At 39.7% G+C, this 14,510-nt stretch overlaps 1 protein-coding gene across 1 annotated transcript; it reads left to right on the forward strand.

The window, feature by feature from the left end:
- The first annotated feature begins 544 nt into the window (after window positions 1-544).
- Window positions 545-6,022, forward strand: LOC104507751 (5'-3' exoribonuclease 1-like). The gene is made up of 11 exons (XM_010149127.1): window positions 545-571; window positions 804-918; window positions 1,443-1,507; window positions 1,908-2,018; window positions 2,361-2,486; window positions 2,784-2,940; window positions 3,253-3,431; window positions 3,647-3,760; window positions 3,842-3,959; window positions 4,959-5,110; window positions 5,304-6,022. The coding sequence occupies exons 4-11, from the start codon at window positions 1,968-1,970 to the stop codon at window positions 5,592-5,594; spliced, it is 1,188 nt and encodes a 395-aa protein (XP_010147429.1). The 5' UTR covers window positions 545-571; window positions 804-918; window positions 1,443-1,507; window positions 1,908-1,967; the 3' UTR covers window positions 5,595-6,022.
- The last annotated feature ends 8,488 nt before the right edge of the window (window positions 6,023-14,510 follow it).

Genomic DNA, 14,510 nt, shown 5'->3' on the forward strand with positions numbered 1-14,510 from the left:
TATATAAAAATATATAGTATGTATTTTTCATGTATATGAAGCAACTGAGCCTGATTCATAAGGCCTTACCAAGTAAGACATTAATGTAAAATTTAAGCATACTACCAGCATGAGGGCGTGCTTTTGAAACCATTTTGAATTATCATCTGGGTTCAGTTACATTCAGTGATCTTTCCTATGTTAGTAACTTTTGTTAATAACAAAAACAATCTCAAAACAAACTGAACTCATTTCAGTTTAATAGTGATTCTTAGGAAAAGTTGTTACATAAATAGAACCCTCCACAGTAGCCTATTTGAACAAATTAAATACCTGCAAGTTCTACTGCTAGTGTCAGTATGAAAGTTTCCGTTGCCTGAGCACTGTTAAACTCGGATCTTATCATCTTCAGACTACCTTTGTGTATGATTAGCCATTCAAAAGTTGAGTTTATAGCTTCTGAGTTGGCTGAGGGTGTTGTTTCTTATTTTGTCAGGCACAGAGTAAGCGAGATGATGAGTTCTGCAGCATATGGCAATCATTGCAGAATTCTGGGAAGTCTCACCACATTCAGCAAACCGTGCATGAGAAGGTTAGTATATAAACTTGAAATGGATCCCTGGGTTCAAAATATGAAGATACTTCATTTTATACATCAGTTCATTAGATCAGAAAACTTTCCAGTTAACATTACAAATAAATCCTCTGGTTGCAAGTGTTGTTACGCAGGGTATGCATAGCTCTGGAAAGAGGTAGTTTTATGGGACTAATATGTAAGTGGTAGACGTAGTTTCCTGGTTAAGATTTGCTATTTGAAATCCTAGGGTGCAGTTCTACCTCAGGAAATCAAGCTGGGAGCTGGGCATCCATTCTACAAGCCAGGATTCAATGACAGTAACTTTAAAGGTCAGCAGAGAAGACAGGAGCCATACAAAAAGTGTAAGTACTGTCATCAGAAACTCTGTTTAGGAGAACTACTTGCTTTATCTGATCTTCATCGAAATGCCTATTGAGTTTTTTGTAGTTATCAACAGCAAATAGTTTATTATAGTTACATAAACACTATGTTGCACTTGGTATTGTCAAGTAATGTCTCCAGTGTGCATATTCAGCTGTTCCAGACTTAATCCCGAACCTTTTAATCAAGCTGTTCTGCATTATGTTGACTTTCCACACATCTGATATAAAACCAAAATAAATTAAAAAAAAACCAACTTGGCTTTGAAAATGTGCTTGTGTTCACATTTGTGGAATATAAAATCAGATAGATTATTGCATATGCTTCCTTTCATTTTATCGTACAAGAGAAGCACACCCTAAATGGATAAAGTATGGATTAGACGTGTGATGCAGCTCTTAGTTTAATTCAACTCTCTGTACTTACAGGGAGTTACGACTTCTTTTGAGTCTTGATTATTATTACAGTTTTTAAGAGCATTTCAAAAGAATGCATTCTTTTGTAGTTAAAGAAGATTCCAAAGTTACCAGAGGTGAAAGTCAGCCACATAATAGAATACCAAACAAACAGGTAATTTCTTCTGTGCTAAGTAAATGTATTCTTTTCATTTTACTCTGACCTGATTCATCGTTTACAGGTTTCTCTTTAACTGCATCTTAGGTGATTTTTTTCACTACGTAGATTTTATTTTTGAGATTTTTTTTTTTTTCTCTAGAGATTTTATGCACTTCCTCTCATTCTGTGTATGAGGTGTACATAATAGTCATGATACCAAATGATTTTCTTCTTCCTCCAGACTCTTAAGAGCTATGCTGTAATGGGAGAACACAAATGCTAGATTCTAGTCAGGTGAAATCCTCTAAGAATGCTACCTTGTGAAAGCTGTTTGCAGATGCAGTTCTAATATAATTGTGTTATAATTAATAATAGAGTACTAGTATTCAATAATAAATGGTGCAGTTTATTTCAGAATTTTGCAGGTGTAAATAAGTACAATGTCAAACTTCTGAAGAGGAATGAAAGCCCCAACATGCCTGTAATTCAGAAGGCTGCAGTTGATGTTCCCTGTACAGGTGGAAAGGTAGGATCCAGATAACTGAAGTTATTCAAAGAGCACAAGAAAATCAGCTTTCCTGGTTACTTGTGTGCAAATTCATGTTTATTACAGATACGAGACAAACCTGTATATACTTGACCGTTCTTTAAGTCAATTCTCTATTGGTCTATACTGGCATCTTTTTAGTATGCAAAACTTGGTTTAGTCTGCGTATCTGCTCTGAGCAGACATGACTGTGATCTGCCTGAGCTGAGAAAAAGAATCCTGAACGAGCATAAAATTAATCTCAAAGTAATATATATCCTTTCTCTTGCATCTCTTTGTGATACACTAAGTTGATGTACCTTTTTTTCAATTTGTTTGAAGAAGGACAATGAACTTGAAAGCCTTGTAGCTTCTTTGAAAATTTCCAAAGAAAATGAAGTGCAGAGTTATTCCAAGGAAGGGAGAGCTACAAATGAAGAACATCTGTCACCACAGTCGTTTGCTATGGTCTGTATACTGCAGGAATCGTTACATTGGAGTTTAGCACCTGCTATCTTAGAATCAGTGCTTCTATTTAACAACTCCCCGAAACCTCATGCTGCCTTTTTAAACATACTGATGAGCTTTTAATTAGCTGTTCTCAAAGAAAATTAATGAACACATTTGTTTATGCTACAGTGCTGTTATCTGAGCTTTGATAAAACATAACTGGTAGGATTTGGTTGCAGATGTTCAGAGTTAAGAAAGAAGGTAGTGTTACCTGAATGCCATCATGTCCCTGAGTGGTTTATTTTATTTTTAAAGAAAGGAACACAGATGCTCAAAGAGATTCTGAAGATAGATGGCTCTGACCTGGAAACAAGGAACGAAGTGAAATCCCAAGTTAATGATGTTCCTGCTCCCTCTAGTAGACAGGATTGCCATGGAGTTGCCTTGCAGTATAAGCAAACAAAAAAAATGGGTATGTTTAGACATCAGCTCATAGTTCAGAGCTTCGCCTCATAGTGACATTTTGGAACATGGCTAGCAGTATAGTACTGGTTTTCAAAATACAGTAATAAAATGTCCATCTTTTTCAGCTCTGATTCTTTATTCAGATCTAAAAATCTCTCCGTATATATAGTCTCCTGGTTTTTGTTCATCAGATATGAAATTGCCAGAAAAAAAATCAAATATACTTTTTTTCCTGCTAATAACAAAGTTGTTATCCTTTCAGTGCAGGAAATGTTTGTGATACAGCTGCTTTTACGTTTTTGTTTTTTTATTTTGTCAGCTGCTTATATGAACAAGCCTCATAGCACCGGAGGCCCTCAGAACACACCAGCACTGGAAACTGGAGGTCACCCTTTCACTTGTCCACAGCCTGCACTGTCTACTGTTTCTGAACTTTCTCGTATCTGTTCTCTTGTTGGAATGTCGCAACCAGACTTCTCCTTCCTAAAAACGCCACAGGTAAAAAGCTTTTTCTGCAAAAGTTAAAGTTCTGAACTTTGTTTTCAGCTGGCTTTATTAAACATTTGGACTTAGCACTGAAATCAATCTAAAAGTAAACCTTAGCTCCTTTTGTGGCCCTCTTTCAAAACAAATAAACAAATCCTGGTTTTCTGTCTTACAGTATGTTTGTCAGCAGTACAAATTCCATGAAAAATCTTATCTTATTTTTCTAGACCATGACAGTTTGTCACATAAAGTTATCAAATGGTTTGTTGGTTCATGGACCACAGTGTCATTCTGAAGCCGAAGCAAAGGAGAAAGCTGCGCTTTTTGCTTTACAGCGTTTGGTGAGAATGCAAAGAATCTTTGAAAATTCTTGTCTCTAGTGCACTGTGTCTGTTTGTAATTCTCCATTCCCTTCTTCGTAGAGTTCTCTAGGAGTAAACTTCCCTTTGCCTCCACCTCCACCAGTGTTTGCAAACTATCAACCACTGGGAGTTCCTGTACCACCTGGACCTATTCCTCCAGTGTTTGCACAACCCCCCGGTAAGTGTTTGACACATTTCAAACATTGTCGTGATAGCCTGTAATTGTAATAGTTCTTTATATGCAAATGAATGCCTTCCAGTAAGCCCTGGTTTTGGTTTTTTGTGTATGTCTGAACTGCTTTGAAAACAGTTCATGAACCTCTTCTCATCAGTGTGCAGATTAATTCAATACAAAGGATCGTGTATCTCCCAACTGTTTCTTTTCTTCAAGAATGTATTTGTCTATTCAGTCTTGGTTGGTTTTTAGGGGTTTTTTTCTTTCAAAACAATAGTAATTAGTTCAAAGCTGATAGTCCCAATCCAGAATTCATAAGAAATCTCTTCCTTGATTTTTCTACATGGATTTCCACCACACCCCCAAAAAAATAGTCAATGGTTATCCATGCAATACTGGGTTTATTTGTTTATAACGCCCTGTCACTGAAATGGGGCATCACAATTCTGTTGTACGTTGCCAAACGTTAACATGGTAAGTAACGCCCCCAAAAATTGGTAAAAATCCTGGTGGCGTTCCTGGTTTCCGTCTGGTTTGTGTTGTACTAAAGCTCATGTTCGCAGCGAGTAATGAATGAGTCAGCACCATTGCAGCATCCTAGTAACCCATACAGCAGCTGCTGCATCTCCTTTTCCCCAGGGTTTCTATGTCGTTGGCCTGTTTCAAAAGGATGGCCTAAACTTGCAATCTCCTACTACTATAGTTCACTCAACTGAGGATGTCAAGATCCTGAGTTACACACACTCTGAAACGCAGGTGCTCTCACTTAGTGCCCTTAACTCTGCTGTCATCTAGGTGTACTTCTGTAAAAGCAGAACGGTTTGGTTTGTGTATTTTTTGATCATAAATAAATATCTATTTTCAAGTAAATATGAGGAATATCAGGCTTTCTAATAAAGAGAAACAACATACAGACAAACATAGTTGGGGTACCTTTGGGGTCTTGGAGAGTTGGTATCCTCTCTTTGAGGAAAGAGAGCTAAAAGTTACTTATTTTCACAGCTAACATGATGCCTCCATCATCTCACATGTTTGGTCCAGTGTCCTGGGGAACTCCAGTGCCTAAACATTATTATCCTGGCTCCTATCCAGGAAATGTGTCTCTTGCAGGAACTATGCCAGTTGGTTCTCACAACCAGTTCATACCTCTGCAGGTAAGATCGGCAGGTTTGTCTTAACATCCTGTAAATAAAGTGTCTACGTGAGGAATGCGACAACACCCCCACTGCGGTGCGCTATTTAGTATTAGGAAGTTACTGTAAAAAACTGTATGTGTGTTTTATAACGTGGAATGTTTCCAGTTTTTTGAGAATGCATTGTGTTAAATGATATTTATTTAATTTAAAGGTAACTAAAAAAAGGGCTGCTCGCAAGAAAAACTTTGAGGTCAAGGAGTTTCAGACTTCCCCTCAAGCTGCACCACTAAAGAATGAACAGCCAGTGTCTTCTGACCACATGCAGCAAGATAGTTCTTCAGCTCCTTTAAAATCTCTTCAAGCTGCTCAATCCACTGTTTCATTTCAAGACAATGTGGCTACTCCGAGAGCTCCTCATAACAAATCAACACCAAACACTTCCAGCAAGCGAAAGCCGAGAAAGCTGGCTGTCAATTTTGGCGCACCGAAATCTTCCGAATAAGTAGAGTGGCTAGGTGTATTTTATCTTTAACTCTTCCCCCACTGTTATGTTCATTTAAAGAAACAGAAAGTTTCTATTAAAAAGACCAGCCACTTTAAGTATGATGTAGAGTGAAACGCATCGTATTTGCTATGATTTTCAGGTTGTTATGAAAACCATTAAAATTATGTTAAAACTTAACTGTGTTGACTGCAGTTAGCAAAAGCCAGGAAACGCTGAGTTAAGGTTACCGTGCCATCCGTAGGGCCTGGGTTTCTATGCAGAGGCTTACAGACTGTCCTGGGTGAGCAGCAATAACAGTGCTACCTTAACTCCGAATCGCCGTGCTTTTTGGGAGGGATGTGGAGCGGTAGGAAGTTGGGCATCAAACATTGTTAGTGTGACATTTTGTATCCTACCTTATTTTTAAGTAGTGTAATAAGACAGAAAGGAAAAAAATGTTTAAAGGCAGCTTTTATATTGGCTCTCCAGGTCCTTCTGGGTTGAGTCAGTGTGACTAAAAGCTCCCTCCAGTGGAACTGCCAAATTCTCTTTAACTATGAACTCCTAGGTTTTGTACCAGAGGGCAACAATTCTCCAACTTTCAAAATGTAGGTGGTGTTACAGCTCTAGTAATAGAGTGGCCAAAAGTGGTTGATGATGTAGAATCTGTTCCACGGGATTAATTTCTAGGGGGTATGGAATAGTCTATTTGCAAAGGAGAGACCTCCTTGGTAAAGTACACTTATTTTTTTGATCTAGCAGCATCATCAATTTCATTGTTTTCTGATGATGAAGTAACATACCTACTACAGAGCTGTGTAGCCTCCTAAAATGCTAGTGATAGCCTGATTTTTTTCTAAATTATAAAAATGGCCGGAGTTTAAAGATGTCCATTGGTGTAGGATGGCTGTCAGTTATGTTCATTAGAGTCCATTTCTCTCTCGAATAGCTTGTGCCCTGAAGCCTTCTCTGTGGTAGGTAATTTTTTGTTGCTAGTGACTTTAAATACTTATTTTTGAGTTCTGTGATCAAGTTCAGACAAAAAGTTGATCTCCTGGTGCTCTTGGAGGGAACCACATTGTAAAAGAGGTAACTCCAGCATTCTTCATTTGTTTTGAGGGAAAAAAGAAGGCTCTGAGGTCCCTGTACCATTTTTAACACACTTTTTGACAACAAGAAATCTTCAGTCTGAGAGAAGATTTGAAGCCTCAGTTGGTGCTGTTTACTGATGTTGATTAAATTTCACTTTTCTTATTTAGTCTAATCCATTCCAGAAAAAACATTTTCCTCTAAGGCCCTGGAAGCTCAGAATTAAAGCATCCTTAAGTGTGCTACGTTTTGTTGCCTCCAAAGAGGTTTCATGTTGGATCTGCAAGTCTGTACACCTTTTCAGTTCCCCAGCCTTGTTCTTTGCCTCCATTTCTCGGTGTAGGACCCAGTTTCACAGGATTTTCTTATACTGATTTCTCCAAAAGAGTTGTTGCCTCAGCAGTAGGATAGCAGCAAACCCCATAAAAAGGATGACAGAGGTAGAAACAAGGTTAAGAAGTTTTATTTCATTGTACTTAATATGACAAACCTTGTAGAATAGTCTATATAGAGTCTAAAAAGACATTGATTTTGTTATTCTTTTTATAGCCATCTAGTCTCTAGAAGGTTTGAAGCCATATTGCATGAAGGGAAAGTTGTACGTTTTGGTGATTTATTGTCACTAGCACCATAAGACTGAGGCAGTGCTGACACACCAATGTTTTGAAGGGTTTATGTGAGATTTAGTTACCAGATGCAGATGTTAATTCATCTGGGATATGGAGGGACTATCTGGTGATCCGTGAAAAGATCTGTTTAGAAATTCCTGTGATGGAGATGAGACTGTGTTAAATTCTTGCATCACAGAATCCTGACATATCTGGGTAGCAAATTTATGCAGGTTTTTTAAAAACGAAGTTATGAAGGACACTGTATTCTTCACTCCGGTAAACCTAGCAGTTCTTTTTATTAATTACTTCTTCAGACTGAGACTTCCTTTTCAAGCAGGGTTGCTGTATTTAGTGTATGTAGCTGGCTAAACAGTTCATTCTGTAGCTGCTGCATATTGTGTCAGTCCCTGTTTTTTTGTTGTATGTTCTGCAATACTGCCTGGTGCCCACTTAATTACCGTTCTGCATGTCCTGGCAGCTGCAGCATCTGCGCTGACACGCGCTGCCTCCCCTACGATTGCAGTTTCACGTTTTACCAAGGTGATTATATTTCATTCATACAGATACCAGTTGAGGCGTTTGTTTTTCTCATAGATATAAAGTATTTTGTAAGCACTGGAGTTTTTCATTAGATCTTATACAGAGCAGTATTTTACTAAAAATCCAAAAGGGAAGACTTTTATGTGCGCGTTTTTGTAGTTTCTGATTTTTTTTAAAAAAACTTTTCATTGTTTATCTGACAAGTGAAATGTTTAAAATTTGCATATGAATGGATACAGAATGTATTTTTTGTGCTGTTTAGTGTTAAGTGTGCATTTGCAGGTTTTTAGCATGTAGTTGCACAAAGAACTGTGCAAACATATTTTAAAATACAAATATATGATACACTGAAGGAAAAACATTCATAAAAGTTAAATGCTATATAAAAGTTTAATGCAATAGAATAATTTTATAAATTGTGTCTGTGTCTGCTTGGATTAAATATTGAAACAAGAAACATTACTTATTTTCATTGTTTTATTTCCAAATACAATGTGGGAACTTCTGTATGCTCCAAACCAAAATTTTAAGATAGAAATTAAATCTCCTGAAGCCCAGTTTCTGTGATGCTCAAAACCAGCACCTGCCCACCTCTGAGCTCCTTGGTGGCTTTCCACTAATACTACTCAGATACGAACCTTGTTTAAAAAAGGTTTTGGTCACTTTGCAATTAAAAGCACTTAACTAAACAATGATCTTACAAAATTTGTGTCACCCGTAAGAAGAAAGCTATAGAAAAGACAGGTGATTTTCCAGCTAGTTCAGTCCCAGTGGTTCTTAACAAGGTGGCTGAAAAATAGGAGCCGTTGGTACTTGGAAAAATTTGACATTCTGATGTGAAGCCTTTTTCTCTACCTGGAGAAAAAAATGGTGCTGAGATTTTTTGCTAGAGTGGAGTAAGAACAGTTACCTTATTTGTAGCAAGGCTTCCGAAAGGAGCATGATGACAAACTGCACTAAAACCACTGTCGTGTGTTTTAATTTCTTCAAGAGGCTAATGGCTAGTTAATTTCTTCATCCCCAATAGTAAGTTTTTTAAAAATTCAAAACTGCCAAGTTAATGTTACTAGTTTTTACCCTTATTTTAGAGAGGGTACATGGATTTCTTCCCGTTGGTATTATGTATCTGTTCCTTGTGCTGACTTTTGTTCTCTTTGACCGGTATCTCTAGGATTGAGTTCCATCTCTACTTATTCTTCCCTTCTGAAGCATAACGAACACTGTAGTCGTACCCATTAATTCTTAGTGTCTTTGCCTGTGATTTAAGAGATTTGTTAGGATCTGGCTTTTGCCAACTGCAGCACCAACTGTTCATGTAGAGAGAGGTTATTTTCCTTCTTGTAGATTCTTGTGTGAATTAGGTTGCTTAATGCAACGAGCGTAAAGAATGGAGCGCGCTCTCAACGTGACCGGCTGCTGCAACTCTGCCTAACAAATTCTGTGTGGAGCAACAGGCTGGTTGGTACAGAGATTCGGGTCATGTTACTCAACGTGAAGATACAATCTCACATTTCTTAGGCTGTCTTCAAATTGTTAGTCAATGGACTGTTAGATACTGCAGTTATCCTGCATGGCAAGTTCTGCCTCCTTACTTTTCCCATCTCGGCCCTGAGAAAATTAAGACAAGTAAAGGGGTAACTTTAAAATAGATTAGTGTTGGCGTAATGAATCTTTCCTGGACACTCACGATTGAAAATCGTGGGGCTGTTGTTCAGTTCATCTGAACTAACGTATGGATGACCCCTGAAAATAAGGAATCTCAAAGAAGGAATGGTTACCTACGTTAAGGGAGATTTTTGGGTGTTTTTTTTACTTTTGAGATGTGATCTCCATCTGTATTCCATAACCAGCCTTCCTTACTACTGAGAGACAGTTGTGTTCTTCTCTTTCTGTCTCTGGAAAGGGGACACAGTGACACCAAGGGCATAAGGGCAGTCTGAGTACACACTCTTGGCCAAAAGAATCCAAATTCAGGTGCATGAGGATCCATGAATACTGAGACTAACTGATAGCTATTTCGAAGAATCTGATGTCATGAGGTAAGTACCTGTTTATTAACAAAACAATCCATGGTTCCAGTATCAGATCCTTGTTGCTGCCAGTTTTTGACAGGATGCTTACGCTTATTTTTCTGTTATTTACAAATTTCCTGTTTTATTTCTTCTTTGAAAGACTGTAAGTCAAAGAACAGAAGGAGTTACAATACCTTCAAGTGCAAACAGTAAACCTGATTCCTGTTATTTGAAAGGACAGAAAGCATTTTTCATTAAAACTTAGTCTTTTCTCTGTTGAAACTTGCAGCCTTACTGCATCAGCAGTGTTTTATGAAAGTTGGTAATTGCCTAGTCCTGTGTTTTGTGTAATGGCAAGAAAGACCAAGGCTGGCCAATCAAAAGCCAAAATGTCATTTCTGTGCCAGTGACAATAGCAATTAAATTCAAAGTCAGCAACTTTTAGCATGTTGAGGGTACAGGGTAACGCAAGCATGGTGATTCCAGTTCAAGTGATCTGTTTCAGAGTAACCTATGCATGCTTCAGATTTAGGGCTAATTTGGGATAGAATGTGACATCATCTATGAGCTCCTGATGTTTCTTCCAGGACATGCCTATTTGGAAGAGCTGAAATGCGTTGTTGGTCATTGAAACTTAACTCAGCAGGGTAAATGGAGAGCAGCATAGGCTGCTGGAACCTCTCTGTTTTCTTGACCCTGTACTGAGATGGTTTGTTGTTCTGTATTATTCTGTATTCAAATTTCTTCCATTTTGATTCCCCTTGCTTTCTTTTTTAAATTTTTTTTTTTAGGTGGCTAGGTCTTTGTGAAACAATAGTTCACTTTAGCCTCTAGTATATCCATTCTCTTGCTCTTAGATGGACATTTTCCTCTCTTTACTTTTACTTTATTTATTGCCTGTGAATTTCCAGACTTTGAAATCAGTGTTCTGTTAAAGAGGTGTTCAGCCACTAGTTTTCTAAGTAACAAATGACCATTCGTCACATATATACGGGTACATACATACATACACAGGTACGGGACTCAACCTCTCTGTTTTCTCAAAGCTATTCATAGTTCAGTCATTTTCAGTCCACATCAGAATTCCTTAAGAGACATCCAGAGGGTGATGGACACTATCTCATGTATACTCATTGCACATGTCCAAATGCAGACGTTACTTAGGATGGCTTAAAAGCATGGGCAAATGATGAAACACTAACAGAGTAAGTACACCAGTTTTCACTTCGCTTGCTTCGGTAGATAAATTCTTGGCTTGGAACTTGTTTGTCTTTAAGTCCACCTCACTCTGGCAAAGGTGACGTCTGTCGCAGAGCTGGCAGGAAGGATGGACTGCCTGTGCCTCAGGCACAAGGCAAGATGTCATGTAGGTGGGAACAGTGAAAATGCTGGCCTAACCAGTCTCCCATTATTTGTTCCCACTGGGTTGTGCCAAGCTGTTTGTATCACCACATTATGAACCATATCAAGGAATTAATCTGCTTGAACCTCTTTCCCCAAGTTATTTTTAAGCTTGATAGCTCGCCGTGAAGCCACATGACCAGCTGTGTTAGTGCAACAGTTCGCAGTGCGAGGGCGGGATGATTTAGCAAGAGTGGAACTGCTTAAGAAACATCCCATTGCTGCTCAAAACTGAAATAACCCACAAAGCTAAAATGCTGGATTAAAGGATGTCGCTGTATGTGGTTCTGTCTGCTGACTTCAAGGAGAGTGGTAAATTTGGGCAGAAGTACAGGAGGAACTCCTGAGAATGGTCAAAGGGTGAATTATTCAGAAAAACTTGCCAAAAGGTCATAGCTTTCATTTTGGGCCATCTCTTGTTTCCAGGCAAGGCGTAATATATGAGGTATGTGGGCTGTCCCAACCAATGGAGCAATTGAAATTAGTGGGGTTTTTTCTTATTTAAATGCAAACTGAGGAAGCCCCTGAAGTCAATGTGTTGATAATGCTGAAGTGGTAGAGCTAAGCTAAAATAGTTTTGATGAGGCAGTAGAAGGGTAGATGAATTTTGACAAAATAACAGCTAAGGAGGGGAAGTTAAAGAAAAGAAAAAAACATGCTTTACAAGTTTTGGGTCTTGTTCTCCTGAATTCCAGTAGACAGAATCCTGTTAGCGCTGCCCGTGGCAAGTCTGACTGCGACTGAAGGCCTGGGGTGAGCGGACAGGTTCCTGTGTGCCAGTCGCACAACAGCAGTGCGCCTGAGAATACCTTTATTTAAAAGAAAAAGAGAGTTGCCTATTCCAAATACAGTTTAATTAATAATAGGAAAATTTTAATAATCTGGTCCTGGAAAATGTCAGGATCATGTTTTCTTTCCTGTAATGAGGTCTGCCAGATCTGTAGCACTCCGATCTCTGAAGGCCTATTTTAACCTGGATAACTGGGCCGAAGCACTCTTGCTTGGCATCCTCTGAAAGTGGTACCTGTCGCTGACTGAAATGTGCTGAGAATGGTGACGTTGCTTACAAATATTCGGTATAAATTACTTGTGGTGTGGGTTTTGCCATTGCCACCAGCGACGGATGTTCTTCTCCCTGATGTTCTGCTGTTTGGTTTGGTTTTCCTTCCTAACAACTCCTTTCCTTTGCTACAGCACTGGATGGGTCCCTGGAGTTCCTCCGCTCCTACATTTGGTTTGATATTCTAGTAAAAGGTAAGACCAGCCTGGCTTTCTGGCAACCAGAGAAACTGAGGATTTCGGGACCGACGATGTGGAAGCGGGGGACATAGATGCTGCGGTAACTGGCAGGTGAAATCAGGTGCGTGAATTCTCCTCCTGCGCACTCTCACTCCACCAGGAAGACTCGGGTGGTCGTAAAGGCTACGCAGGCTTGCTACCAGCATTTTGGTGCAAGAGAAGATAGGTTTGGAGCATGTTGGTCCACCTTCACTTTAAATTGAATGTTTCTGGTCCGTGCTAGGATGAACTTGAGGCTTTTACCCATGGGGGTAGTAAGATTTTTCTCTGAAGGTGACAGAGGATTTGGGTAGAGTGCCTGTGTGGGAACATTACTGATCACAAAACAACATAAGTTAATGCCAGGTAAGTCAAGTATGGACAAGCCATGAGTGTCTGAAAAGACACTGCCTCCTTTACTGCATTGTTTTTATCGCACTGCAAACAGAACAACAATAGAAGATTTCTTTTTCATAAGCCTCATAAATTGAGCAATTCTAATACAAGCTATGTAACTGAGATTACATACGGACTGCAGCTAGGCAGCTTGGTTCACATTCTCTTTTTCCAGCGTATATATGGTCTTCCTTTTCAAGAGGCGTCTAAACTCTTACTAACACATTAGACAGGGTTTAAGATTTGCATTAAGAAATCGGCGTATGGTTGCTTCTGTGCAATGCAGTGAATCAGAGGGGTACCTATTTGCTGCATTCAGAGCTTGAAAAAGAAAAAAGTAACTTGCATCTCCATTTTTGTTTTGAAGTTTATCTTGCAGTGAGATGGGCCCCACTCGTACTGATACTGTAAAAACATTAAGGATGTCTAGATGCATTTCCCCAATTTTATTTAAGGCTTCTTATCTCTGAAAAACATTCAGAAACTGAACATAAAAAAGGTTTTAGCCTTTTATACCTGTTACACATGTTGAATTTTATTTGGGGAGCTTTCTTCAGCAGTTGTAAATAATTACTTTTTGGCGAAACTAACAGACTAATTAAATTAGTTTGAAGAAAAGGTGTCTTAATTAGATACGAAGTCCATGATACCTTTCACTGACATGTATTAGTCGCTGTATGTCAAGAGATGCCAACTTAGAGTCAAAGAGAACACAATATCCAGAGAGATAATGACTTACTAAGGAGTCGTTCCTTAGGGAGGAGAGGTGAAGCACCCGCACCTCGGCTCTCCCTTCGCACACCTTCAGTTCTCCATCATCTGAAACGTCGTCCCAGTGACTCTGCCGCTGCGGGCGGAGGTGGGCAGTCCCTCCTGATGTGGCTTTCACTGTCATTAGTATTCCTGCTTTAAAGATGGAATAACATCAGGATGTCATCCCACATTATGTCCATTTGTTGTTCATAGTGCCACTTCTTTAAGAGGGGCCAGACACATGTACAAAATGAAAAACTATGTAGTTTTGGCTCTACCTGCTCTAATTAAACGTGAAGTTAAAATTCTTTGACAAAGTCTTCTAATTAAATCGAGGTTAAAACTTAAATTCTACTGATAGAATTGTGTTTGGCAGTAAAATGAAGGATGCTGGACTGGGAGTATTCTGGTTGTTCCAGTTTCAAAACAGCCACCCCCTCCCGGGCAGTCCGGGGCCCTTTCTGTCCCTCAGGAGCGCTGTCGAAGGCGGTTCCCTCGGGAGGAAGGTGCTGGCACAGGAGCATTGCTGCAGGTGAGGACCTGCTGTACTTCCATGGGATTTGTTCACTGGTGCTCGGTACCTTCGGGCCGGGTCCCAGGAGCGACACTCCTCGGTGTTTACTGAACACCGGCGCCTGGCTGGCATGTTTCCCACGCGGACGGCCGCAGGGAGCTGGGTTCAGGCACACTTTACAGTGAGCGCCAGCGTCGGCGCGGCGAGGAAATGCTGTGGTTTAGAAACCCTCTGGCACGTGGGGCCCAAGGGAAAGCCTTTTCCGCGCGTTTGGTGAATTTGCATGGCCAGGCGCAGCCCAAACGCGAGCTCTGGGCTGTCAGCTCTCCCCGCGAGGGCC

The sequence above is a fragment of the Eurypyga helias genome, unplaced genomic scaffold, assembly GCF_000690775.1.
Source record: "Eurypyga helias isolate BGI_N326 unplaced genomic scaffold, ASM69077v1 scaffold41333, whole genome shotgun sequence".
Lineage (NCBI taxonomy): Eukaryota > Metazoa > Chordata > Aves > Eurypygiformes > Eurypygidae > Eurypyga > Eurypyga helias.

Excerpts from the sequence above, each read along its gene's own strand:
- LOC104507751 (XM_010149127.1), top strand. The coding sequence starts at position 1,968 with ATGCCTGTAATTCAGAAGGCTGCAGTTGATGTTCCCTGTACAGGTGGA. Across the intron at positions 2,941-3,252 it reads TAAGCAAACAAAAAAAATGG|CTGCTTATATGAACAAGCCT; the intron begins GTATGTTTAGAC and ends TTATTTTGTCAG. Across the intron at positions 3,432-3,646 it reads CCTTCCTAAAAACGCCACAG|ACCATGACAGTTTGTCACAT; the intron begins GTAAAAAGCTTT and ends TTATTTTTCTAG.